The sequence below is a fragment of the Nuphar pumila genome, chromosome 12 (genome assembly GCF_984573655.1).
Source record: "Nuphar pumila chromosome 12, dmNupPumi1.hap1.1, whole genome shotgun sequence".
Taxonomy (NCBI): domain Eukaryota; kingdom Viridiplantae; phylum Streptophyta; class Magnoliopsida; order Nymphaeales; family Nymphaeaceae; genus Nuphar; species Nuphar pumila.
The window spans coordinates 104,763,182-104,788,452 of NC_143260.1; the positions used below are offsets into that span (position 1 = coordinate 104,763,182).

The 25,271-nt window shown below is 42.3% G+C and overlaps 1 protein-coding gene across 2 annotated transcripts; it reads right to left on the reverse strand.

The window, feature by feature from the left end:
* Window positions 1-4,032: 4,032 nt before the first annotated feature.
* On the reverse strand, window positions 4,033-11,385 carry LOC149821440 (IRK-interacting protein-like). 2 transcript variants are annotated; one of them, XM_089982141.1, is made up of 3 exons: window positions 11,034-11,384; window positions 9,425-10,930; window positions 4,033-4,271 (listed from the first exon to the last, which is right to left on the reverse strand). In XM_089982141.1, exons 1-2 carry the CDS (start codon window positions 11,091-11,093, stop codon window positions 9,428-9,430), a joined length of 1,563 nt encoding a protein of 520 aa, XP_089838267.1. In that variant the 5' UTR covers window positions 11,094-11,384; the 3' UTR covers window positions 4,033-4,271; window positions 9,425-9,427. The 2 variants fall into 2 exon arrangements, with proteins under 2 accessions (XP_089838267.1, XP_089838268.1); XM_089982142.1 differs by lacking the exon at window positions 4,033-4,271 and having other exon boundaries at window positions 9,294-10,930; window positions 11,034-11,385.
* Window positions 11,386-25,271: the final 13,886 nt, after the last annotated feature.

Consider the following 25,271-nt stretch of genomic DNA (forward strand, 5'->3'; position numbering starts at 1 on the left):
CAATCCAGCATACATGCTCGCAGCATATCTTCTAGTGTCTGGATAGTCCTCTCTGATTGTCCGTCAGTCTGGGGATGAAAAGCAGTACTCAGCTTCAGTTTCGTACCCAAGGCCTGTTGCAACTGACCCCAAAACCGAGAAGTAAATCGAGGATCTCGATCTGAGATAATAGAAACTGGTACACCATGCAGTCGAACAACCTCTCTGATGTATAAGTCTGCTAAGCTCTCGAGGGATTGATTTATTCGTATGGGTAGAAAGTGAGCCGATTTGGTCAATCGATCCACTATTACCCATATAGCGTCATGTTGTTTCCGTGTTTTTGGCAAACCCACCACGAAATCCATGGTAATTTCTTCCCATTTCCACTGTGGAATCTCCATTTGCTGCATCATTCCGCCAGGCTTCTGATGTTCCACCTTGACTTGCTGACAAGTCAAACACTTCGAGACATAACTTGCGACCTCACGCTTCATTTTCATTCCACCAATACCCTCGTTGTAAATCTTTAAACATTTTTGTACCCCCTGGGTGTATGGTGTACTTGAACTTATGTGCTTCTCCCAATAGCTCTTCTTTCAACTTGGGGTCACTAGGGACCCAAAGTCGCTTTTTCATCCAGATACTGCCATCTTCCTTGAGTGAGAAGTGTGAATTTGCTTGTGGGCTAGTGACTTTAGTTTCTCATACTGGGGATCCTCTTTCTGACCTTCAATAATCTTTATAAGGATCTCTGGATGAGCAGATAAATTAGATAACTTGATACTTCCCCCGACATCTGCGAACGGTTTCCAATCAATGAATTCCTCCACCAAATTCCACCCTTTTGTCAATAGACTGGACAAACTGCAACCAGCTTTGCGACTGAGAGAGTCAGCTACCACATTTGCCTTTCCTGGGTGATAGGAAATGGTAAAATCGTAATCCTTTATAAACTCCAACCATCGTCGTTGTCGCATGTTCAACTCTTTCTGGGAAAACAGGTACTTGAGACTTTTGTGATCAGTAAATACCTCGAATTGTTCCCCATACAGGTAATGTCGCCATATTTTCAACGCGAACACCACGGCTGCCAATTCGAGATCATGAGTTGGATAGTTTCGTTCATGAATCTTTAATTGGCGAGAGGCATATGCTATCACCTTACCATTTTGCATTAAAACACATCCCAACCCAGTACCTGATGCGTCTGAGTAGACTACAAAACCACCATGTCCTGAAGGTAAAGCCAACACTGGTGCGGTGGTAAGCTTCTTCTTTAAAATTTGGAAACTCTCCTCGCACTTATCCGTTCATTCGAACTTAATTCCTTTTCTTAGAAGCTTGGTCATGGGCATGGCAATTCGTGAAAAGTCCTGAATGAATCTTCTATAATAGCCTGTTAATCCCAGAAAACTCCTGATATCACTGATATTCTTCGGTTGACCCCAATTTAATACAGCTTCAACCTTAGTCGGGTCCACAGCGACTCCGTCTCGCGATATGACATGGCCCAAGAACATGACCTCCTCGAGCCAGAATTCGCACTTGGAGAATTTGGCGAACAACTGGTGTTCCTTGAGAGTCCCCAATACAATCCTCAAATGTTCTCGATGTTGCTCTATACTTTCAGGGTATATAAGTATGTCATCAATAAAAACAATCACAAAAGTATCCAAGTACGCTCTGAATACCCGATTCATCAAATCCATGAATGCGGCGGGAGCATTTGTCAGTCCGAATGGCATGACTACGAACTCGTAGTGACCGTACCTTGTTCTAAAGGCCGTCTTAGGAATATCCTTGTCCTTGATCCGAAGTTGGTGATACCCAGATCTAAGATCGATTTTTGAAAACACCTTAGCCCTTTGCAATTGGTCGAACAAGTCTTCAATGTGAGGTAGGGGATACTTATTTTTGACTGTTGCTTGATTCAACATCCGATAGTCTATACACAACCTCATAGAACCATCTTTCTTCTTTACAAAAAGAACTGGTGCTCCCCATGGTGACACGCTCGGTCTAATGAAAACTTGTTCCATCAACTCTTGGAGTTGTTTCTTCAGCTCCTTCAACTCTACTGGAGCCATACGATAAGGCACATTCGAGATCGGTGCCGTCCCAGGCACCAACTCGATATGAAAATCCACCTCACGCTGTGGAGGTAGTCCAGGCAACTCATCCAGAAACACTTCTGGGAATTCACGAACCACTTCAAGTTCTTCTAATGGTGTGACCTTCGACTCGCCGGAGAATACATTTACGAGGAATGCTCGGCACCCCTGTCGCATATACTTCTGAACCTTTAATATCGATACAATTCGACCCTTCACCGCAGGTCTAGAGAGCTGAAACTCAACCTTTGGCAATCCTGGTCGGGACAAAACCACTTTCCCTTGGCGACAGAGAACGTTGGCATAATGTTCATATAACCAATCCATCCCCAATATGACATCATACTCAGTCATATCGAGCAAGATTAGGTCAGCAGGCAAGTTCTGCCCTTCAAGTACAATTATGACATCAGGGATGTAGTTTACACATATCGAATTATATCCTATCGGATTGTACACATATAATTCATGTTTCAGAGATTCAGTACGTGCACCAAGTAATTTTGCAAATTCTACGGATATGAACGAATGTGTAGCACCACAGTCAAATAGAACAAGTGCAGCACAGCCATTTACAAATATCGTACCTTGTACCAGATTTCCTTTCTCCAACTCCTCCGCAATGGTGGCATATACTCGTCCAGGCACCCTCTTTTGTGCATTTTGCTGTGGTGTTTGCTGCGACTGAGATGGTTGATGTTGCTGCCCTCCTCCGACATTATGTTTCTGCATATCCGCCATCTTCTTGTGGCACTGACGGGCATAATGACCCATCTTTCCACAGTAGAGACATGCTTCGATGTCTCTAGGGCAAGGTTGTTCATAGTGGGACCGGTTGCACTTCTGGCACACCCGATTTTGTCCTTGTTGCTGCGGAGGACGATTTCCACCATTGTACTTTTGCTTCTTGTAAGGTGGCTGGTACTTCTTGCCACCGTGGTGCTGCGGCGGACCGGCTCCCCGTTTTCCCGGTGTGTCCTTTTGACTCTTCCTTGATCGCTCCCAATCTTCATTCAACATAGTAGCCACTTCAATGGCTTGTGCGAGAGTCGTCGGCAGATTTATCATCACTCGTGGTCGTAATCCGTCCTTGAGTCCGCGCACATACCTAGTTGCTCTGGCTTTATCATTCGCGAACAAATTTGGGCAATAACGCTCCAAGGTCCGAAATTTGGTAGTGTATTCCACCAAATTCATGTTTCCTTGAGTAAGCTCCAAGAACTCCTGATGCTTCTGATCACGAGCGTACTGGGGAAAATATGTCTAAAAATGTTTGCTTGAAATCTTCCCATGGAATAGTATCCACTCCAGCAAAGTGGATGGTTCGGGTTGTGTCCCACCATTTTTGTGCATCTTCCGTCAAGCGGTAAGTGCCGAAGTCCGTTTGCTTATCCTCGGGAACAGACAGAACCCGAAAAGCTCGTTCTGTCTCTGCAATCCAACTCTCGGCTAGTTCAGGATCGGCCTTGCCTGAGAAGGAAGGCGGGTTTAACTTCAAGAACTTCTCATACGTGATTGTGCTCGTATTATGCCTTTCACTTATGGCTGCAGCTAACTCCGCCTGGTGGCGCATTTGGGTGTCCATGGTTTGAGCCAGATTACCAAGAGTTTCCATCACGAAACCCCTTTGGTCCTGCCATTCGTTCGCCGTGCTCGAACTAGCTTGGGATCGACGATACATTTAATAATCATTTCAATACACACAGTTTTACTATCTTTGAATTGTAGTTTCCCTAAAATCATCACATGTATATATCTATACTTATATAGAAAACAATGCAATTATCATGCCTAATAAAGTAAGAATGATAAAAATATACTCACAGAGCGATCTCAGGATGTGGCATGACCGTGATCTTTGATTTATTGTTCCCAGGCTCTGATAGCATAACTGTAACGCCCCGAAATTTAACCCAAATTTTTTTAAGGGTTTTTTTTTTAATGCGGAAACAACTAATAATTCTCGGGTTAAGCATTTCAGAATGATACAAGAAGGTAAAAGCAAACCACACCATTTATTTCCACTTCAATAATAATAAAATCCAACATCAGAGTTTTCACATTGTGAGTCTCAAAACAAAAAATCTCAATCTGAAAGAAAGCAGAACCGCCAGGGAACAAATAGATCAAGTCTTGGTCAGCGCCTCATCCCGCATCGCTCATAGAACTACTCTTCTCCTGAAAATAATAGAAATTATAGGAATTAGACTACCACGTCTAAGTAGGAAAACTGTAATTATTCTTGCAAGTAGATCATGTGTCAAGTGTGATGTGGGTGTCGTGTTTGAATTTCAGTCTAAACATAAACACATAAGGAATTCGATGCAATAGCAATCATAGACATATATCTGAATAGAAAGGTAGATTATGTAACAGTTATACTTAAGCACAAAAAGCATTTTATGCAACTACAACAATTAAGCAAGGTATTAAGCAATTAAAGCAGAACTTACACTAACATGAATAACATTCATAATATGAATTCAATTAACTAATAAATACACAATTTAGGATGTCGTTTCATCATAAGCACCGAATATAAAGCATGATGAAAGAGTAAGCAATTGTCTCTTTAATGACTCCAACACAGTGATACCTAACTGTTCTAGTTAATGTTTATCTTTTCTTATCCTGCGGGTACACACGGGCCAAGGCAACCATCACAGAAGAGAATGTCCGGGGGTATATTATTCAGTGTTGTTTTATTAACCCGAACATTCTAACTGTGACTGAAATCCCAATGGAGCGGCCAGTGATCGAGAGAAACTCCCAAAGGCCAAAACCAAAACAGGATGCATCTCTAACTTCTGCAGAAGAACATGAAACTACCGCCTAGGACACAATTGGTAGTCCGGGTCCCCCGACTCTGAGGACTGGGACCAACGAGTCGCTTTACGCTCGAAACCAAACACATGTCCTCAGAGTTTTGTACCACTTACCCTCTCCAAGGTAAGCCTGAAACTGAGTGGGTTAATCTTTTCATTTAGTTAATTTCCCGAAGTATGGGGCATTTCCCCAACTTCTTTCTACTATCATAGTAGTAGGATTCTCAACCTTTGTCATCTTACCCAGGTGTATAGAACCGTCTCAGTCATTTGTCATTTTAATTGCATAACCCACCCACAGTGCTCCGGTGCCTTTAAACCAGTCAAGCACACAAGTTATTATTTAATTTCCTTACCAATATACTTGAACCAGACCACACACCTTCATTAGGCACTTAACCCGTATCGGGTAGTCCACTCTGTCTTGCCCATTAGGCAAGGCACATGTCTAAAGATTGCAGCGTACACCAAGTTATGTGTTGAATCAACATCTAATATATAACAGCTTCTATGTATGCTCAGCATAATTTATTATCATGCAGGGTCTCAATATGAAAATTTCCAACAAACCTGGTAACTACCAGTATCTTCAATAGTTAACATGAGTTATCATAAGCATGCCATATCTCCCAACATAATACATAGACAAAAATAGGCTAACCGGAATTTACCTAGACAAGTTAGGGTTTACATAATGGTATAGTGTCAATCGGCCAGCATAAACATGCTATATTTTACAGGATGAAACCATTAGCATCAGTCAACATAAATTATGTTATGTTTAACATAGGTTTACATAATAATTTAATCAACATAGGCTGATTTAAAACTATGCTAAGTTCAGCATAACTTTCCAGACTAAACCATCAACATTGAGCAATAACCAGAATATCAAGTGGGTAGTCAGAATTAACATGGAAAACTTATAATCACAAAGCAACAGCTGTACCAATCGGCCAGCATCAACATGCTATATTTTACAGGATGAAACCATTAGCATCAGTCAACATAAATTATGTTATATTTAACATAGGTTTACATAATAATTTAATCAACATAGGCTGATTATAAACTATGCTAAGTTCAGCATAACCTTACAGACTAAACCATCAATATTGAGCACTAACAAGAATATCAAGTGGGTGGTCAGAAATAACATGGAAAACTTATAATCACAAATCAACAGCAGTATCAATCGGCCAGCATAAATCAACACAAGCATGATATATGTTTCAGAATAAGAAAGATATGATTTGTTAAACAAGATTTTCATAAGCCTAATTTGTATTACAACATTACTAAAAAAAAAACAGCATGCATCATCACAAGCCTGGAAGCAACCCCTCCAAATTTGGGTTTATCCACTGCTACCTCTAAAGTTATCTCTTTACGAAACTGTGAAACACGGACAGTCCCCTCTTTTATTTTTACCTATGTTATTTTATTTTTATTTTTTTTTGTATAACAATCTGAAACCCCTCCCCCAAATCGCAGATTTTGGGGATTTTGGTTTGGGGTCGACAGCCGACCCCCAAATTGGAGATACCCTTGAATAACAAGGAACAGATACAACTGTTTAGGGATTTGAGAATCCCATGACAGAACTCAGCCACAAATTTATCCCATTCGCATTCCCTCTCCCTTCGTTATACGCACCCCCATATAAATCCTTCGGTTTGGGTTTTAGACAACCCGCACCCTACCAAACCCATGATGAACCTGAAAAAAAATCACAGAAATCCTACCATTTTACGGTGAAGTTGTTGCGGCAGCTACGAGAGGAGGTCGGTTGCGTCTCCTGACAGGGCTTCACACAGCAGGCCCGAGCTCGGGGGTGATCCGAGGGTTTAGAGAGAGAAGAGAGTGAGAGAGAGAATAGAACAGAGAGAGAGAATAGAATTGAGAGAGAGAGAGAGGTTCGGGGTCCCCTCTTTGTAGGAGGGTGGCCACCCGAAAAGGAAGGAGCTCCTCCTCCCGGCGGCTGCGGTGTGCTCCCCCACCTCCCATCTCCTTAGGTGTTAGGGTTCGGCTGAACCCTAACACCCGTTATCTCAGGGGAGAGGGTTTCCCCTCTCAAAAAATTTTTTATCGGGTTGCCCCCTTATTAAACCCTCTTTTTCATTTAACAGGGTGTGGGTCGGGTCCGGGTCCGAACCACTACCCGCGATGCCGGATCCGATTGCGGTTTGGATCCGGGTCGCGTGGATAGCAGTGGATCCAGGAGTTGGATCCACTTGGGTCCAACAGTGGTTTTAAAAAAAATTATTATTACATATTTATTTATATAGTATTTCTAAAATACTCAAATATGCATATTTTTTTTTTGATCCAATAACGGATCCCAGGCCCAAATCCACATAATTCTTTAAGTTTTAGTGTAAAATTTGTGGTTGTTACATCCTTTCCTCCTAAAAAAAAAATTCGTCCTCGAAATTTACCTATCGGTGTTTACTCGAACAACTTGGGGTATTTTTCTCGCATTTTAGCCTCTGGTTCCCACGTGCTTTCATCGATGCCATGGTGTTGCCATCTCACCTTAACGAGAGGAATGGTCTTTGATCTCAAGACTCGCTCACTTCGTTCCAATATCTCCACTGGTTTTTCTTTCATTGTTAGGTCTTCCCTTATATCTACGTCCTCATATTGGATGACATTGTAGGAAACCCATTGGAAATTGAACAACTCTAAAGAGTCCAAGGAATTAGATATGACTGTATCACAGCAATTGAGTACTAGTAGGACCCAAACACTGCCTAAAAAGTACCAGCTCATCCTAAGTGCTAAAGTTTTTGGTGCAGGGTGTTAATCTTAAGGGGCTACCCCGGTTGGTTTCATATATTAGTGCCTTTCAGAGTGCGTAAACAAAGATCTATGCACTAACTCATCAACCACTGATAATTAGGGGTGTCTACGGGTCGGGTTTGGTTCCAACCCAAGTGAAACCAGATCTGGCCTCAATTTTTTGGTATGATATAGGATCCGGAGCCGAGTCTAATTGGACCCACAATAAACCATACCTGACCCTGATAAGAACTACATGAACCAGACCTAGGTCATAACCGGTAAAACAATATTTGTTATCATTTTTACATTGAAAAATTGTGGGTCATAATCAGAACTTGGGTCAGTCCTGGGTCTGGTATAAAATTTCACAAACTATACCCGGGTCCAGGTATTAATCCGACCTTCAGGTCCGGACCCGAGTCTTAATCGGGTCTTCTTGTTTATCACCATAAAGGGACCCTATAGGGTTTGGTTCAGATCGGTTTCGGGTACCGATAATCAAGAACCAATATGGCCTTCAAAAGAGCCAAGTGTAATAGTAGTAAAATTAATGAAAAAACTACTATTCACACGATTATTTGGCACATCTCCCTGTCTAACTCACAGCAAGCAACAAATAATTGTTATCATCAGGATGATGTAGACACTAATACACCTTCAATTGAAGTGTTCTTAACGATCAGGATGCACAGTAGGAAATTGAAGCAGTATGAATATAAGTTTCCGTGTGCTCTACGAAGCCATTTGTTGAATTTACATTTATGGGCAAATTATTAGGGGTAATGTTTGCTACCCACGTAGGTAAGGAACCTTTCAGTGAAAAAATACAGTATTTTTTTTATTTCTATTTAGTTTTATTTTTTATTTTTACAATCTACCTACTAAGTTTTAATAGAAAGCGACCTTGTATATGTCAGATTTTACAAAGTTTAAAAAAATAATCAGTTTACAATGTACCAAATTTTCAAACGTCAATAAAACATATTTTTACATAAAAAACTATGATTCAAGAGCCTATTTCTATTATTTTGATCATACTGAATACATCAATGAGGTCAGATTTTATCACAACAACCAACCCCTATAAGTTCCAAGTAGAGGGTTCAGTTAGTAGCAAATACTATCCCTAATTCTTATGTTCGGGTAGCTAAGCTTTTGGCCAATTAGAGAATACAGAAAGCATCGAAACTTGTTTTTCGGATCAACTGGGTCATATAAACTATTTCATTCACTTTTGCCAATGAGGTTCGAACTAAGGAACTTTTCTTGACAGCATAAAAGAACTCTAGTGGTAGACCAAAGGGGGTGTGGGGGGGGGGGGGGGGGGCTAGATCGTTGGGTTGGACGAGCAGTCTAGGTTCAAATCTCATGAGCGTCACCACCTGTCTAAGCAGTGACTAGGTTTCTGCGCCTGGAGCGGTTTCTCCTGAGTAAAAATAGAAAAACGAACTCTTGCGGTGGATGTTGGTGGTCATAAAGAAGCCTTTTGGGGCAGAGTGTGTGATATATGCACGTACTAACTAAATGAATCAGGTTCAGGCCCAAATTAAGCTACAACTGAATCTAATCTGAGCTAGGCCTAAAGCCTGCAAAGACATCAATCTTCAAATCATATTGCAACTAATAAAAATTTTCCTCAGTTCAAAACTGTATAAACAGAAGATAAAAGACTATATAAAAAAACGGCACAAAATCTCAATCCTTGCTTACTCAAACTCAAACCTGCTATTGCTGCTGCTGATATCTACACAAAACCTTACACTTGACCACGTTACTGTGCACGTAGAACCCAGGCGATACCATTATCCTCACCACAGCACCGGAGTGCATGCCGCTGCCGGCGGTGGAGTTTTTTTTTAGAATTAGCTTATCTCCGGCCATGTCCTCCATGTACAATCCATCAAAGGCGACACCTTTATCGACTCTGAAGATGGGGAGGCTCGGGTGGAAAGAGAAGGCCAGGAGGTGGACGAGCCAGACGTGCTTGGCCGCCCCGAAGAAGGCCTGCAGCAGCGGCTCCGGCCAGGCCTTGCTCCACCCGAGCATCCCCATGATGGCGCTCATCTTCTGGTCGCAGAACCTGCTGAAGCTCTCACTGAACCGCCTCGTCCCCTTGCTCAGCACCTCCTCCCACGAGAGGCCCTTGAGTGCCGAATACGCGTCGAGGTTCGCACGGCACCTCTCCGACGGGTTCAGCACGGCGTCGGAGCTCGACCGGTCGAACCCCGGCGTCTCGAAGTCGTCGTGGAGCGCGCGGCTGAGTAAGGCCTCGAGGTAGAAGACGACGGCCCGCGAGCTCTTGGGGGAGACCCTCACGTCGTAGGAGCCGAGCAGGGCGGTGAGCCGCTCGAATCCCTTCGTCCCCATCTGGCCGAGATGGCCGGCGAGCGACTTCCCCAGGTGGCGCACGCACGCCCGGGAGTCGGATACCGCCTGGAGAAACGCCTCCACCGTCCGCGCCGCCTCCGCATCGCGGGGGCCGAAGAGGGGGAAGGGGTTCGTCGCGTGCTTGTTGTGCCGGCCGCCGTTTACGGCGGCGGATTCCGGAACAACGACGCCGGCGGAGGCCTCCTCGGCGATCCGGGCGTCCAACGCCTTCTTCAAATCGTGGCAGTACACCTCGAGCCTGCCCAATTTGCGCTCGAGCTCGCCCATGGAGGTCCGCAACCTGGCGACCTCCGCCAGGGCGTCGTCCCTCCGGCGGTTCGCGGCCACGAGCTTCTGCGTGAGTTCGGCGATTGCGGCGTTCTTTTGATCGTCTCTGGGCCTCAACGTCGGAGAAGAGGAGGGAGAGTGGTCGCAGCCGACTCCCCACTTGGGGCTCTTCCTCGCGATCGAGAAAAGAAGAGATTTGAAGACGTTGGTAGCGTTCTGACCCTTTCCTCCACCACCACCACCACCATTAGTATTCGCTTCCACGGGCACAATCGAGATCCTGTCGCGGCCGGTGGGGCGGCAAGCGTTGCAAGAGACGGTCTTCTCGTCGGGATCCGGCGGGTCGCAGGCTCGGCGATTGAAGAAAGAGGAATTGGAAAAGGAAAAGGAAGCCAACGTCTTGGCCGTTGTGCAGGCTTCAACAGGCACAGAGGTGTACAGGGGAGTTCTCTGGTATGCTGCGGAGTTTGTGGCCTTTGCGACTGCTTCTTCCTCGGTGGCGAAATTGGGTAATGGGTGCAGAGCTCTTGCTTGCTGCTGCTCCCCTTTCTTCTCTCCACCTCCTTCTTTAATCTGCAAAAAAACGCAAATATCAATTGTGTTGATAAAAAAGAAGCCAGACGGAAATGAAAAACACAAGAGAAAGAGAGAATTGAGTTCGAGACGGGTTTCATACAGAGGATGGTGCCATGGTTTCTCTGCAATCGTTGCCTGTAGAAGAAGACACTTTTATCATTCCCCACTATTCACCGTTTTCATTTCTTAAATGCCCACTTGTTCTCTCTCACTAGTATAGTATCCACAGAGAGAGAGAGAGATGGGTCAATTGTAGGGGAGATGGGGTATTAATGGTGGCTTGGGCCAGACGGAAGGGTTGTTGACCAGGCCACTCTCTTGCATTAATGAGACCTGATGGTCCTCAACTGTATCATTTAATCTGATGCCTGCGTCTCTTTGCCCATTGAAAATTTGAAACTCCAAGGAGGAGGAGCAACAAGCAATGCAAAAGAGCCCCCCTGTGGCTCTCTCTCTCTCTCCTCTCTTTAAAACCAGTGTGTGGAGGCACGCGTATGGTGACACGCAAAGGCGCAAATCAGCAAAAATGAGCAATAAATGAGAACATGTGGGTGGATGCTGCCAATGGGATGGCTGATTCCTGCGGTCCTAAAAATTGTCAGTTTGGTCACGTGTCCCTGTCCACACCCATACGCACACTCTCTCGTGAAATGAAAGGAACCAGACCGCGTAATTACTCACCATTTGATCAAGAACTGTTGGGGACTATATAGTTCAGAGTACCTTAATCATAATAGGAACGTTTAACTGGAACACACCTAAAGAAAGAGAGTTCACAAGTGAGAACCAAAAAAGCAAAGAGAGAAAACTATCAAAAGAGACAAAACCATCAATCACTAATCTCAGTTGACTTCGTATATCTGTGTAGAGATGTTTCCTTTTCTTCTTTTTTCGGATAAAAGCACTGCATCTCGTCATCGTGTAAGTATTTTTAGGATTTAGGCAATAGAAATATGTATATAATTAACAGTATATATAATTAGCAATGGTACGATCGAATCGATGGAATCAGGTCTTTAGCTTAGCTTATGGACTAAGATGGAGGGAAGCCTTGTCAGATACAGGAATCGATCGTTGTAAGAGTTTTTCTTATTAAAAATTATTTTTTATTACGGCAACTAATTATTCACAATACATCTCAGCCCATGGGGGGCTCTAAGAAGGGCTTCCTCCATTTTTCATCTTCCTCTTACCTACCATCATTTTCAAGTTTTTCTCTTGGGTGTGTTAAAGATATCAGCCAGGCTATCCTCCTTTCTCCGAGTATCTCTCCATATCGCTTATATCTCAGGGTCCTCAAGGCCTTCGGTGGGTATCTCCTGGAGTTCAGCCAAATGTGGATTATCATTGTAACCTCCATTCCCCTATGTATCTCATGGATGAATATGCAAAAATAATAAAAAGAAAGTGTGATAGCGATTTATCCGTGGACGTAAGCACTTCTGCCGAACCACGTAAATCCTGATCTTCAACATCTGCTTGTCACTCTAGTCTACATGGTAGAGCAGGCTAAACTGTAGCCTAAACCAACGCTCTCCCCATCTAGCATGTCCGACGACGAAAGAACATCATCGAAAAGAATGACGACGCCCTCAGAGAAAACCATCGCCCATGACCAGATCAACCCCAACGTAAGAATTACGTCGATCCTCCTCAACGGACCCAACTACCTCACATGGTCAAAATTAGTGCTACTATACCTGAGCAGAAAATAAAAAATCAACTACGTAAATGGAAGACACCTGCACCACACATCGTCGACTTAAAATATGATGAATAGAGGTCTTCCAATGACCTAGTCATGTCATGACTCCTGAACTCTATGGAGCCCAAGGTCGTCGATGGATTCATATTCTTGGATACAACAAGGGAAATCTGTGAGACGGTGCACGAACTGTACAACGAACAGAATAACATCGCAAGAATGTACCAACTGAAGCAGGATATCCACCTCCTCAAGAAGAACAATAAGCCGCTAAGCGAATATCTCAGCAAGCTTTGAAACATGTGGGACGAGATGGACTCCTACATGGCACAATACTCCGACGCCATCAGCCAAAAGAAAATAAAAGAACATTAAAAAATATTCCAGTTTCTTGCAGGCCTCAGACCAAAATATGAAGCCATACGCAGTCAAATCCTCATGGCCCGTGAGCTGCCATCAATTAACTGTGCATGCTCCACCGTTATGCGCGAAGAGTCTCAGCGACGGGTAATAAACCAAAAATCAGAGAATACCAACAACGAGGAAAGATCTGATAGGGTCGTTTTCATCGCCGCTTCCACACCCAACCCCAAACGAGAGGAACATTGGTCGAAGAAAGAAAACAGCAGACGCACTCAATGCTCACACTGCAAGAAGGACAGTCACACGAAGGAGAGGTGTTGGTTCCTCCATGGAAGACCTAGCAGACCAAAAGACCCGACCAACATGCAGGTCACCGTCAGCGAGAAACCGGGGACACCCCTAACTCTAGAGGCCCTCACCGACCTCGTCAAGAATATGAATCAAGAGTCCAAGCCAAAGTCTAATCCTGTTGTGGCAGCTTCAGCCAACGCAGTGGCCGAACCAGGTAACGATCTCTTCTCTAACGGTAGTCATTCTGAGAGTTGGATTGCCGACTTCAGAGCGTCCGAACATATGACCCGGACCACTACCAATCTACATGACATTAAAACTCCAGGGGACATAAGTCGGGTCACTATTGTCGATGGGTCATCCATGAGTGCTCCAAGCATCGGTAAAACTCACTTCTTCAATTCCAAGAATCACTCAAATGTTCTGTATATGCCAAAAATGTCATCAAACCTTCTGCCTGTGGCTCGCATCACTCAAGATCTTAATTGTAGGGTTATCTTTTCCCCTACTGACATTGTATTTCAGGAAATTTCGATGAAGAAGAGGATTAGTGAGCGCAAGCTCACCAACGGGCTATACATCATCCCTCAGGAAGTAAGAGCTCACCTCACTAGAAGGGAAGACGACTCCAACCGGTGGCACAGACGCCTCAGATATCCATCTCATAAAACTCTATCCTCCATAATCCCAGGGCTGAAATTTGACTCTCATTTATGTGACATTTGTCAATTTGCAAAAATGACACAAGTTTTCTTTTCTATCTCTAAAAGCACTGCAATAAAACCATTTGATATTGTGCACTTTGACACATGGGGGCCTGCCCCTATCATTTCTCACTCCGGTTTTAGATACCACCTTTCCTTCATAGACGACCACACCAAGGTCACGTGGCTCTATCTATTAAGGTCCAAAGATGAAGTTTTCGACAAATTCAAAAACTTCTACAACATGGTGAGAACTCAGTACGGGAGTCACATTAAGGCCCTACAAACCGACAATGATACAGAATATAAAAATGAAAGGTTTGAGGCATTCAAGAATGAGAGTGGTCTCGATCACCAGTTCACCTACATCGAAACACCTCAGCAGAATGGCATGGCTAAGAGAAGAAAATGTCACCTACTTGAGATGACTTGATCCCTCCTATTTCAGATGAATGTCCCAAAACCCTACTGGAGCGATGCACTCATTTGCGCGTGCTACACCATCAACCGTCTCCCAAGTAAGAGACTCCAAGGAAAATCTCTCCTAGAAATACTTAAGGAACATAAATTGAGCGTCAACCACATGAGAACTTTCGGTTGCACCGTGTACACATTCATACACAAAACTAAGCGGGATAAGTTGAGCAGGCGTGCCTTGAAATGTATATTTCTCGGATACTCTACCTCAAAAAGAGGATATCATTGTCTTAACACCCATGAGAACAAAATGTTCATCACTCGGGACATTAAATTCGACGAAGACACTCCCTTCTTTGAACAGGTTCAAGAGCACACCTCATCGCAGGGGGAGATAGTCCTTCCCAACCTCGAATGCAATGACAATGTCAATACCACAATAGAAGGACATGACACTCATCATCTCACCTCTCAAGAGGGGGTTGAAGACACTAGACCTGTCAATGAACCTGCTCAAATCCAGAAAAGGCGATCTTAACGTGAAATACGTCAGCCAAGTCGTTTCAACGATTACGTCACTTACAAGGCGTGTGCATACCCACTGGAAAACCAAATTTCCTATAAGCACCTGTCAAAAAAACTATAGGTCCTTTCTCATCAGCGTCGACCGCAACAAAGAACCCTCCTCCTTCGAAGAGGCAAAAGTATCTCCCATATGGACCAGAGCAATGATGGAGGAGCTAGACGCTCTTCATAAGAACCAAACATGGGAGATCACCACTTTACCCAAAGGGAAGAAGGCGGTAGAATGCAGATGGACCTTCAAGATCAAATACAGAAGCGACGAACACATAGAACAACACAAAGCCCATCTCGTAGCTAAAGGATACACCCAAACTCAAGGGCTAGACTACGAGGAAACATTCGCTCTAGTGGCAAAAATGAACACGGTAAGAGTCCTCCTATCAATAGCATGCAACTTTAAATGGCCCCTCTATCAGCTTGATGTAAAGAACGCCTTCCTCCAAGGCGAACTCGACGAGGAAGTATATATGAAGCTTCCCCCGGGACATCCAAAAGAAGGGGACCCATAAATAGTTTGCAAACTTCATAAGGCCATCTACGACATGAAGCAATCGCCTAGAGCTTTTGGCACTCCAAACTGAGCAGCACCCTAAAACTAGAGGGATACTATTGCAGCCATGCCGACAATTCATTATTCTTCAAAAGGAAAGCTGACAAGCTCACAGTCATCTTGGTATATGTTGACGACATAATAGTGATAGGGAACGACAACGATGAAATTGTAGAAGCAAAAAGGTTTTTATCTATCGCCTTCGACATCAAGGACTTAGGGAAACTAAGGTACTTCCTCATAATCGAGTTCGCTCACTCAAATTGGGGAGTTTTTCTTTACCGAAGGAAGTACACTCTCGACATTCTGAAAGAAACCAAAAATTTAGGGTGTAGACCCATCAAGACACCAATTGAGATCAACTACAAGCCCGTCAAAGAGGATTACAAACCTCTAATCGACACCCAGAGATACCAACGTTTGGTAGGAAAGCTACTCTACCTGACCGTGACGAGGCCCGACATCACTCACGGGGTCAGTGCAGCCAGTCAACATATGGATTCTTCGACTAAGGGGCATCAAAAAGCCATGGATCGCATACTTAAGTACCTAAAGAAGTCACCCGGGTAAGGTATCTGGTTCAGGAGAAACAGGCACATCAACATAGAAGGATACTCTGACGCTAACTGGGCTGGGGACGTCGACAGGAAATCTACTAACGGCTACTGTGTATTCGTAGGAGGCAACCTCATCTCATGGCAGAGCAAAAAACAAGGGATTGTCTCCAGGTCGAGTGCAAAATCCGAATACCAGGCCATGGCTACCACAACCAGCGAACTTACTTGGACCAAGGCCCTCCTCAATGAGATGGGATTCAACCCAATGTCACCCATTCTGATGCATTGTGACAACTAGGCAATGATTCACATAGCCGCCAACTCCATCTTCCACGATCGCACAAAACACATCGAAATTGATTGTCACTACATTAGAGAAAAGGTGCAGAAAAAGGAAATTTGTACTCCTTACACCAAGAGCCAAGATCAGCTGGCAGACGGACTAACAAAGGGTCTAACTCGGGACAGACTAAAAAATCTCCTAAGAAAGTGGGGTTGTATCAGCCAAGCTATCCTCCTATATTCGAGTATCTCTCCATATCGCCCATATCTCGGGTCCCCAAGGCATTCAGTGGGTATCTTCTGGTCTCCAGCCAAATGTGGCCAAATGTGGATTATCATTGTAACCTCCTCCTTCTCTACCGCGACACCCCTGTATTTATTCTCCTATGTACCTCATGGATGAATATGCGAAAATAATAAAAAGAGAGTGTGATAGCGATTTATCTGTGGACGTAGGCACCTCTGCCGAACCACATAAATCCTGGTCTTCAGCATGTGCTTGCCACTCTAGTCTACAGTGGTTGACCATCTCTCTCTCTCTCTTTGAAAAGGGGCTGATCGACCCCCTCTCTTTCTCTGTTTTATTTTTTTCACATTTTCTATTCCATTTTTCAAACATGTGATTTTTTCCATTTAGAAAAGTTATCTATCCAAACTTCTCATAAGCAGAAATTTATGTTCCAGTGAGAAATTTTTCTTGCTTTCAAACGTACCCTGTGTATGTGGTCCATTGGTCTGTTAATTACTTGGTGTAGGGACTTAAAAGCATCCCTTAATGATTCCTTCTCCTTATTCATTAGTGGGAAATCATGGCCACATTTACTAGAATAGACATAGAATCGGTAAATAGAATTAAGTAAAATTTTCAAAAAGGCACCTAAGTTTTCAAAAAAAAAAAAAAAAAATGTCGTGGTTGATTAAAAAAGCTCAACAGCTGGAAACCCAACGAAAATCTGATGGGGAATGTACACTGGTGGTTTGATATAAGGTTCCAGGATAAAACAATAAGATGGAGTTGGGAGAGAGCCTTCCAAATAATTATTTGGAGAACATGAAAGACAAAAAACGAGAGATTCTTCAGTCAAAACAGGAAGTCGATCGAGGTAATGCAGCAGAAAAATCTAATGGCAGTTAGGGAGAGCAGATACATGTGCTAAGAAACTCAGAAACAAAGGAGGCCATAAGCTGGAGAAGATTGGTCACTGCCAAAACTAGGCTGGAAGCAGGTCATATACCACAGAGCTTGGCACATTAGATTTACTATCAGAGAACACTGGGGAAAGCTATTAGCAGCAGGGTGCTACACTACAGAGGAGGTCATGGGAGCTAAAGAATGGTGTGGATGGGTCGGAGCTCTTGGACACATTGATCCTGGAGCTAAGGTGATTTTGGGGACAGGGAGGTTAGATCTAGCCTCTAAACTTTAAAAGTTTTTAAAGAGGGGAAACTATAGATTCATCAATTCCCCAATCAATCAGGTAATTTTTGTATAGCTGGAAAAGAGTTACTGTAAAAAAAAAAATACATTACTGTACAAAAAATACAACACAACATAGACTACATTCCTAAATACCTTGTTAAATTAGCCAAGGGGGGGGGGGGGGGGTGATAAGTTGTGGAGCCTGTTAGGGTTAGGGTTGTTTCTCTTGCCTTGTTTATATTTTCGCTTTTCTTTCTCCAGCTTGTAACTGTCAGTTAAGAGTAATAATATTTCTCTCTGGGCGGCCATGGTTTTTTACTCTCTCTCGGATTTGAGGAGAGGTTTTTGCACGTATATCTGTGTTCTTGTGTTTTGTTTGATCGTTCTTGTTCTTTGTTTCCTTTTGGTTGTCTTTTGCTCGTGGTTTTCCTAACGGGGGAAATCCGCAAATCATGAAAGGACCACCCTCCAGATTGGTCCTCAATTTTGGAAGAAATATGATACACTGAAATACTGTAAATTTTTACCATTAATGAAATCTGGTAGGGGTCTGCCTAACCCAAGCTTGCCTTTCAAAAAAAAAATAAAAAATTGCTGTTACATGTGATGTGAAATTAGTATTTTACCATCAACATATCATATTTGCAAAAATGCACATAAAAAGAAGGAAGAAATCTTTGAGGGGTTAAGTTAACTAGTAAATTAACTCTTTTAACTCATCTTGAGTTAACGAAAGTTTGTTTTTTATTAAAGGTGCAAAAAATTGAGTGCCTCTTTAAATTTTTTTCAAACACTTTGTTGTGTTTTTTTTATTAATGCTCAAAGTTTCACCAAACAAGTTTTATGCTTCTGGGATGAGGACACTAAGTACATGAGGCTAAGACCAAGAAGGTCAAGTCGCTGGTCCGGATTATAGCTTCTCCGTGCAATAAAAAAAAAGTGTGGAATTTAAACTTAAATATAAACTTCATCGGTTGATAAAATTTCAAAATGCATGAACAGTGATTATGACATCTAATTTATTAATTGAAGGTCTCTCTTTAAAATATGCAAGCGAATTGGCATCTAGGGACCTTCCATGAAACCCCCAAGATGTAAACAGCTGGTTGGTGATGAGATATAATCAAGCTTAATTAATTTAGATTTAAGGGACTTTTAATTTAGATTTAAGGGACTTGATGTTATTTATATTTAAATATTTTATTAGGTAGATAAAATTACATAAAAGACTAGGCAAGAAGTGCCTTATATATAAGGGTGGGTATGAGGCGGTCCTAGGCCCGTTTAGAGCTCGGCCCATCGGGCTTTAAATGCAGCTCGGCCTAGAGATGGCCCTACCCATTTATTAATGGACCGAGTTTTGTCCTGGTTCTTAATAGGCTCGGATTTGAAGAGCAGCTCATGACCCGGTCCATTGGCCAAATGAGCTAATGTTCAATAGGTCGGTCCAGCCCAACCCAAACTCATTTGTAGATTATTTTCAAATGAAGTTCATAAATTAATTTCTATACTACCAAAAACAATGAATTAAATGAAAAATTAATGCATCTAACTAATTATCTTTTTATTTTTCATATAATCAACGCAACTAATTAGGTAAATAATAATAGTTCTCAAGTTACTATAGAACAATATACTAAAAAATTAATTATGTAGCTTAGGTCTATAGAGTCTGCCCGATAGTCTGTGGGCTGACTCGAGCCTGGCTCATATATATAACGGGCTGGGTTTCAACCCGTATCTAATGGGTCAAAACCTAAAACCTTAACCCAAACCCAACCCAATAGGCTTGGCCCACTAGGCCACCCGGTCCATTACTCACCCCTACATGTATACGAAGTAGGAGGGAAAAAGAAAGAAAGGATCTATTAGGATGTTGACTTCTATAATAAAAGAATATTTTTTAAAATTTATAACCCGAATAAACTGCATCCTGCACTCAGCCTATCATACCTACGGTCATTGTGCCGGCAGCGTAAAACTCTGAAGCTAAGATCCCTATCCCTGTGGCCTATGCTATGCATAAGCTTGAGCAGAAGGGCAACGCCCATGAGAATCGAACCTTGACTGCCTGTCTAGCAGCCAAGGCCCACCCCACTACGCCAGCCCCCCCTTAGGCCATAATAAAAGAACATGGATTCAGAATATGACAAATTTTAGTTTATTGTAAAGAATTTGGCGTGTCCTATTGGGACAAGTTGCACCTGGATAGTGCCTCGTCCAGAGAAGCTTTTGGATAGGCTTTGATGTATAAGGTGCCCCTGACTAGGCAGGTCCAAGTCTCTGACTTTGCCTGGTCGGTTTGGTTAGATCCATTGGGACCACTCCTGGACATGTATCAAGTATGAGTGTACTGGACAACTTTGGGCCCAACGCTGGGACAAGCATGCAGGTGCTCAAATTTGTTCTTTTTGACTTGTCCCATTAAGAGTGTCAATGGATCAGTTTTTGGGCAGATTGCCAAACAAATTCAAATCCATTTAGCAGTTTTGCAGATCAAACGACATCCAATCAATTACTGGATTTGGATTAGGAAGGGAGTATCACACGTCCGAATCTGAATCCGAATTCAACGTTGCGGATCTGATTACAAGTATATCCAATTAGCAAGTCTGATCCCAATTCTATATTTCCTTTTCCCATCTGAATTGGAATTTAACTCAGAACAATCCAACTAGGCAATGTACAAACGTACATCCAAACTGAATCTGACATATTTACTTCCTTAGGTCCAAATACTAGAACTTGATGCACGGGTAGACTCAGAGTGTCAGCCCATTTTGACCTATGACCGAACCCAGCCGGCCTGGTATGCAGCCAAACCAGATTGAAACAATCTTTTCAGCAATGGAGTCAAAATCGAATGGAATCGACCTGCATCGGCCAATTCGAATTGAACTGGCTCGCTGCCGATTTCACTGAAATCAGCCTGAATCAGTTTTTTCGGTCATAATTATGATATTTATTTGCTATTATTTTTTTAAGTATTAAATGTGTATTAATTTTAGAATTTGGTTGGACTTATAAGTACTATCCCACTCTTGGTCGGGCATCTGACCCATCAGGGTGTACCTGAACCTGCCCAAATAACAATTTGTCTGGTACAGGTTTGGGTTTGGGATTTGCCAGGACTAAAATGAAATCCTAAAGATCCGTATACTATTTTTAGTAGTAGTAGTTTTTTTTTATAGACAAGTTGGGGTTAATTAGGCAGACCCCACTAGTTACACAACATATCATTGGGTTTTGAACTTGCAACGTCCCAACATATGGTGATGTGCACTAAGAGCTATTACTAAAATTATATAAAAAACTCTCGGGGTCAGATTCGGTACCTGGCAAAAATCATAACCCAATCCTAGCCTGCATATTGCTTAGGTTGGGTTTGGATAGGCCTGAATAATATTTGCGTACCCAAAATTTGAGTTAAGGTTGGGTCACTTACCCGGTACAAACCTGACCTCTTGACATCCGGAGCAGGTTATATGTCCCCCCCCCCCGAACAGGGCCGGTAGCCACATCTCATGTTCGAGGGGTCCCAAAAAGCACCACTTATTTAAGCATGTTCATCTCGTATCCCCATGTTTGTCAGCATTAAGTAGCATTGAGGTTTGATGCGATTGCAAAGACTTAAGTACCCTTTCCTCCATTAGTGCTAAAAAAATGACGATTCTAGAAAAGGAGTGGTTGTAAAGACTTAAGTGCCCCGAAGATGATTATTTAAGACCCAGACTCTGCACTGCAGGATTATCCGAGAAAGAAATCTCCCCTGGAGGAGGCCATGAACATCATATCTCTCTCTCTCTCTCTCTCTCTCTCTCTCTCTCTCTGCTTCTGTGCACATCCAGCAGAAGATCCTACATTGCTCCATCAAGCATCGACTGACCTGCACATTGAGTGTTGTGGAGCCTAATTCAGAGTTTTTACCCTTACAGGAGGAGGGTTTGGGGGCTCCTCCCAGCGTGGGTAGCATTATTCTACTAAATGAGTTGTGGATCCTAATTCAGAGTTTTTACCCTTACAGGAGAGAGGTCTGGGGGTTCCTCCGAGTGTGGGTAGCATCATTCAACTTGATGAGTTGTGAAGCCTGATTTAGAGTTTTTGCCCTTACAGGAGGGGGGTCCAGGGGCTCCCCCGCGGTACGGGTCCCGCTACGCGGTCAGTGGGTGGGGGTCCAAGGGGGTCGCCCCTGGCGGGGGGCTCGGTTGTTTCTTGCTAAAGGTTTTCGTAACACCCTTTCCCACGATTTTTCTGTTTTTTTTTCTGGTTTGAAGATGGTGACTTCTGAAAGTTACTGTTCAATTTTAGAAAATGAACCTGTTACAGAAATTAGATTTCAAATCTGTAAAAAATAGTGTCTTTCTTATTGAGTCTAGTTTATTTCTGACAATTTTCAGCAATTTTTATGGTCATTTCATTCCTCATTTTGATTAAAAACTAGACCCCTATTATTCTGCATTATTTGAGTTGCACAGGTTTTTAGTTCATTTTGCAAGAATCATATCTCTCCAATGGGAGATCATTTTTCAAATCTGTAAAAAGGGTTTTCTTCTTTTATTTGTCTAGTTTATATCTGAATTTTTTATAACTTTTTATACATATTTGATATTTTAAATTTGTTAAAATTTAGAACTGGTTACAGATTAATCTTATTTAACCATGATTAAACAAAGCAGTTCTTGTTTTTTACATATTTGAAATATCAAATAAATATATAAAGTTATAAAAATTTTCAGATATAAATTAGACAAATAAAGAAAGGAAACTCTTTTTACAGATTTGAAAAATGATCTTCCGTTATGGAGATATGACTCTTGCAAAATGAACTAAAAATTTGAGTAACTCAAACGATATAATGTGTGATAGGGTCTTGGTTTTCGACCAAAAATAGGTATTAAATCACCAAAAAATTTGCTAAAAATTGGCAAAAATAAACTAGACTCAATAATAAAGATGCCGCTTTTTACGGATTGGAAATTCGATCTCCGGTTAGGAAGATATGCCCCCAACAAGTTGGTTTTGATTCAAATAACGATTTACGCGTGACGGCTTACTGAATAACACTACAACGATTTATGGTATTGTTTAGTAAATCATTATGTGTAAATCGCTATTGTGACTTACAGTGTTTTCAGAAAATCGTTGTGCGATTTACGGCGTAAATCGCTACCTGAATTAAGACCAACTTGTCAGGAGCATATCTCCCTAACCGGAGATCGGATTTCAAATCCGTAAAAAGCGGTGTCTTTTTTATTGAGTCTAGTTTATTTATGTCAATTTTCAGTAATTTTTATGGTTATTTGTTTTTCTATTTTAATTAAAAATCAGACATTTATTATTCTGCATTATTTGAGTTACACATGTTTTTAGTTCATTTTGTGAGAGTCATATCTCTCCAATGGGCGATCATTTTCCAAATCTGTAAAAAGGGTTTTCTTTCTTTATGTGTGTAGTTTATATTTAAAAAAATTTATAATTTTTTATACATATTTAATATTTAAAATTTGTTAAAATTCAGGACTAGTTACAGATTAATCTTATTTAACTATGATTAAACAAAACAGTTCTGTTTTTTTATATATTTAAAATATCAAATAAATATATAAAGTTATAAAAATTTCCAGATATAAACTAGATTAATGAACTAGTTAAATCTCCCCACAGCAATAGAAACACGCAGGCTATGAAATGTAACCCATGCAAAATTTTAAAGGCCCACTATCGACATAGACCACGCACGATGGTACAGTCAGTGTGTAGGTCAGTCAGTGTTTGATGGAGTAATGTAGGATAGTCTGCTGGATGTGCACAGAAGTAGAAAGAGAAGGGAGAGAGAGTGAGAGGGTTGATGTTCATGGCCTTCTCCAGGGAGAACTTTTTGCCTCGCTTGATTTCTTCTCTAGAGAGAGAGAGAGGGTTTTACAGTGTTTTACGGAGAAGGAAGAAAAAGAAGATGACGATGAAAAGTTCAAACAAACATTTTTGATAGCTCAGGCTCGTTTCGCCAGATGACCATCGGATCGTCGGCTCACCATCGGATCGTCGACTCACCATCGTTTCGCTGGATCACCATCGGCGAAACAATTAAGGTTCGTTTCGCTGTGTAGACTTTGAAGAGTCAACATCATCCTTGACTTTCTGGATGGAAGACATGTTTGTCCTTTTTTTGAACCGTTTGTTTTTTCTTTTTTGAATGAAGGGCATTTTTGTCATTTTCTCAAACCATCGTTTTATGAGAAGAATAGCAAGAAAAGGTACTTAAGTCTTTGCAACTACACCAGAATCCAATGCTAAGTGATGTCAACATACACGGGAATACGAGCTCCATGTGCTTGTATACGTGGTGCTCATTCAGACCCCCGAACACAGACGTGGGATTCAGTGAATCATCAGGGGAGAACATACACCACCCTCCCACATCCCTAGGCTTGGACTTCTCCAAACTCTGATGAAAGCCTGAAACTGTCCTTAGATGGTACCGTCCTAACCCCACCCATGGGGCAAAAACTGACAAGTACGATTTTGTGTAGCCAACAACCATCCGCCTGGCTGGCAGGATCTGTTAGTGCATGTCACCTTGTGTTGGAACTTTGCGAGTTCAAATCCCAATAGTATAGTTGTATAACAGGTAAGGGTCTGCCTAACCCCAGCTTTCTCTATAAAAAAAATAGGCCAACAACCCCTCATTCATTTGAGAGCAAGCTAGATTCATCTAAACACAAAAGAGAAAACTACAACGTTTGGATTAGTGGAGACAAACAAAGGACTACTTTAACTGAACACTTGCATCAACTGCTTCAAATGTGCACACAAGAAATTGAAACCAATCTTTCGTGACATCACAAGTTTTCGTGTGATCACAACAAAACTGTAACACTAAGACCAACTACACCACCATTGGGAGTTTTGCTTGTTTGGTAGGAGCAACTAGTGCATGTCACCTTGTGTTGGGATGTTGCAAGTTCAAAACCCAATGGTATAGTTGTATAACTGGTAGGAGTCTGACTAACCTGAGTTTGCCTTTCAAAAAAAAGACCAACTACACCAATGTATATAAATAGATCAATACCCAATCACTAATTTTTATAGATTTGATCTCTGATTCCGGCTCCCGAGCCTTAGGCACAGTGACCGTGAGGACCCCATTCTCCATGGCAGCCTGCACCTCATCCACCATTGCATTCTCCGGCAGCATGAATCGCCGGAGACACCTCTTGCCCTTCTTGCTCTTCCTATTTCTCTCTCCACTTTTCTTTAGCACCTTCCCATCCTCGTCCTCAGAAAGTCGGCCTTGAAGACATAATTAAGCTTCGGTCTTCTTCTTCCATTCAATCAGTGTTCACAAACGCAGAAGCTTCACCTGCAAAGGTTCACAAAGATTGAGAGGAGATTGAATTGAGGAAGAACTCATCAAAGGTATCCCAAAAAGGATTAGATAGTCGGCCGAGAAAATGAGAGGCATTT

Excerpts from the sequence above, each read along its gene's own strand:
- LOC149821440 (XM_089982141.1), bottom strand. The coding sequence starts at position 11,093 with ATGATAAAAGTGTCTTCTTCTACAGGCAACGATTGCAGAGAAACCATG. Across the intron at positions 10,931-11,033 it reads AAACCATGGCACCATCCTCT|ATTAAAGAAGGAGGTGGAGA; the intron begins GTATGAAACCCG and ends GTTTTTTTGCAG.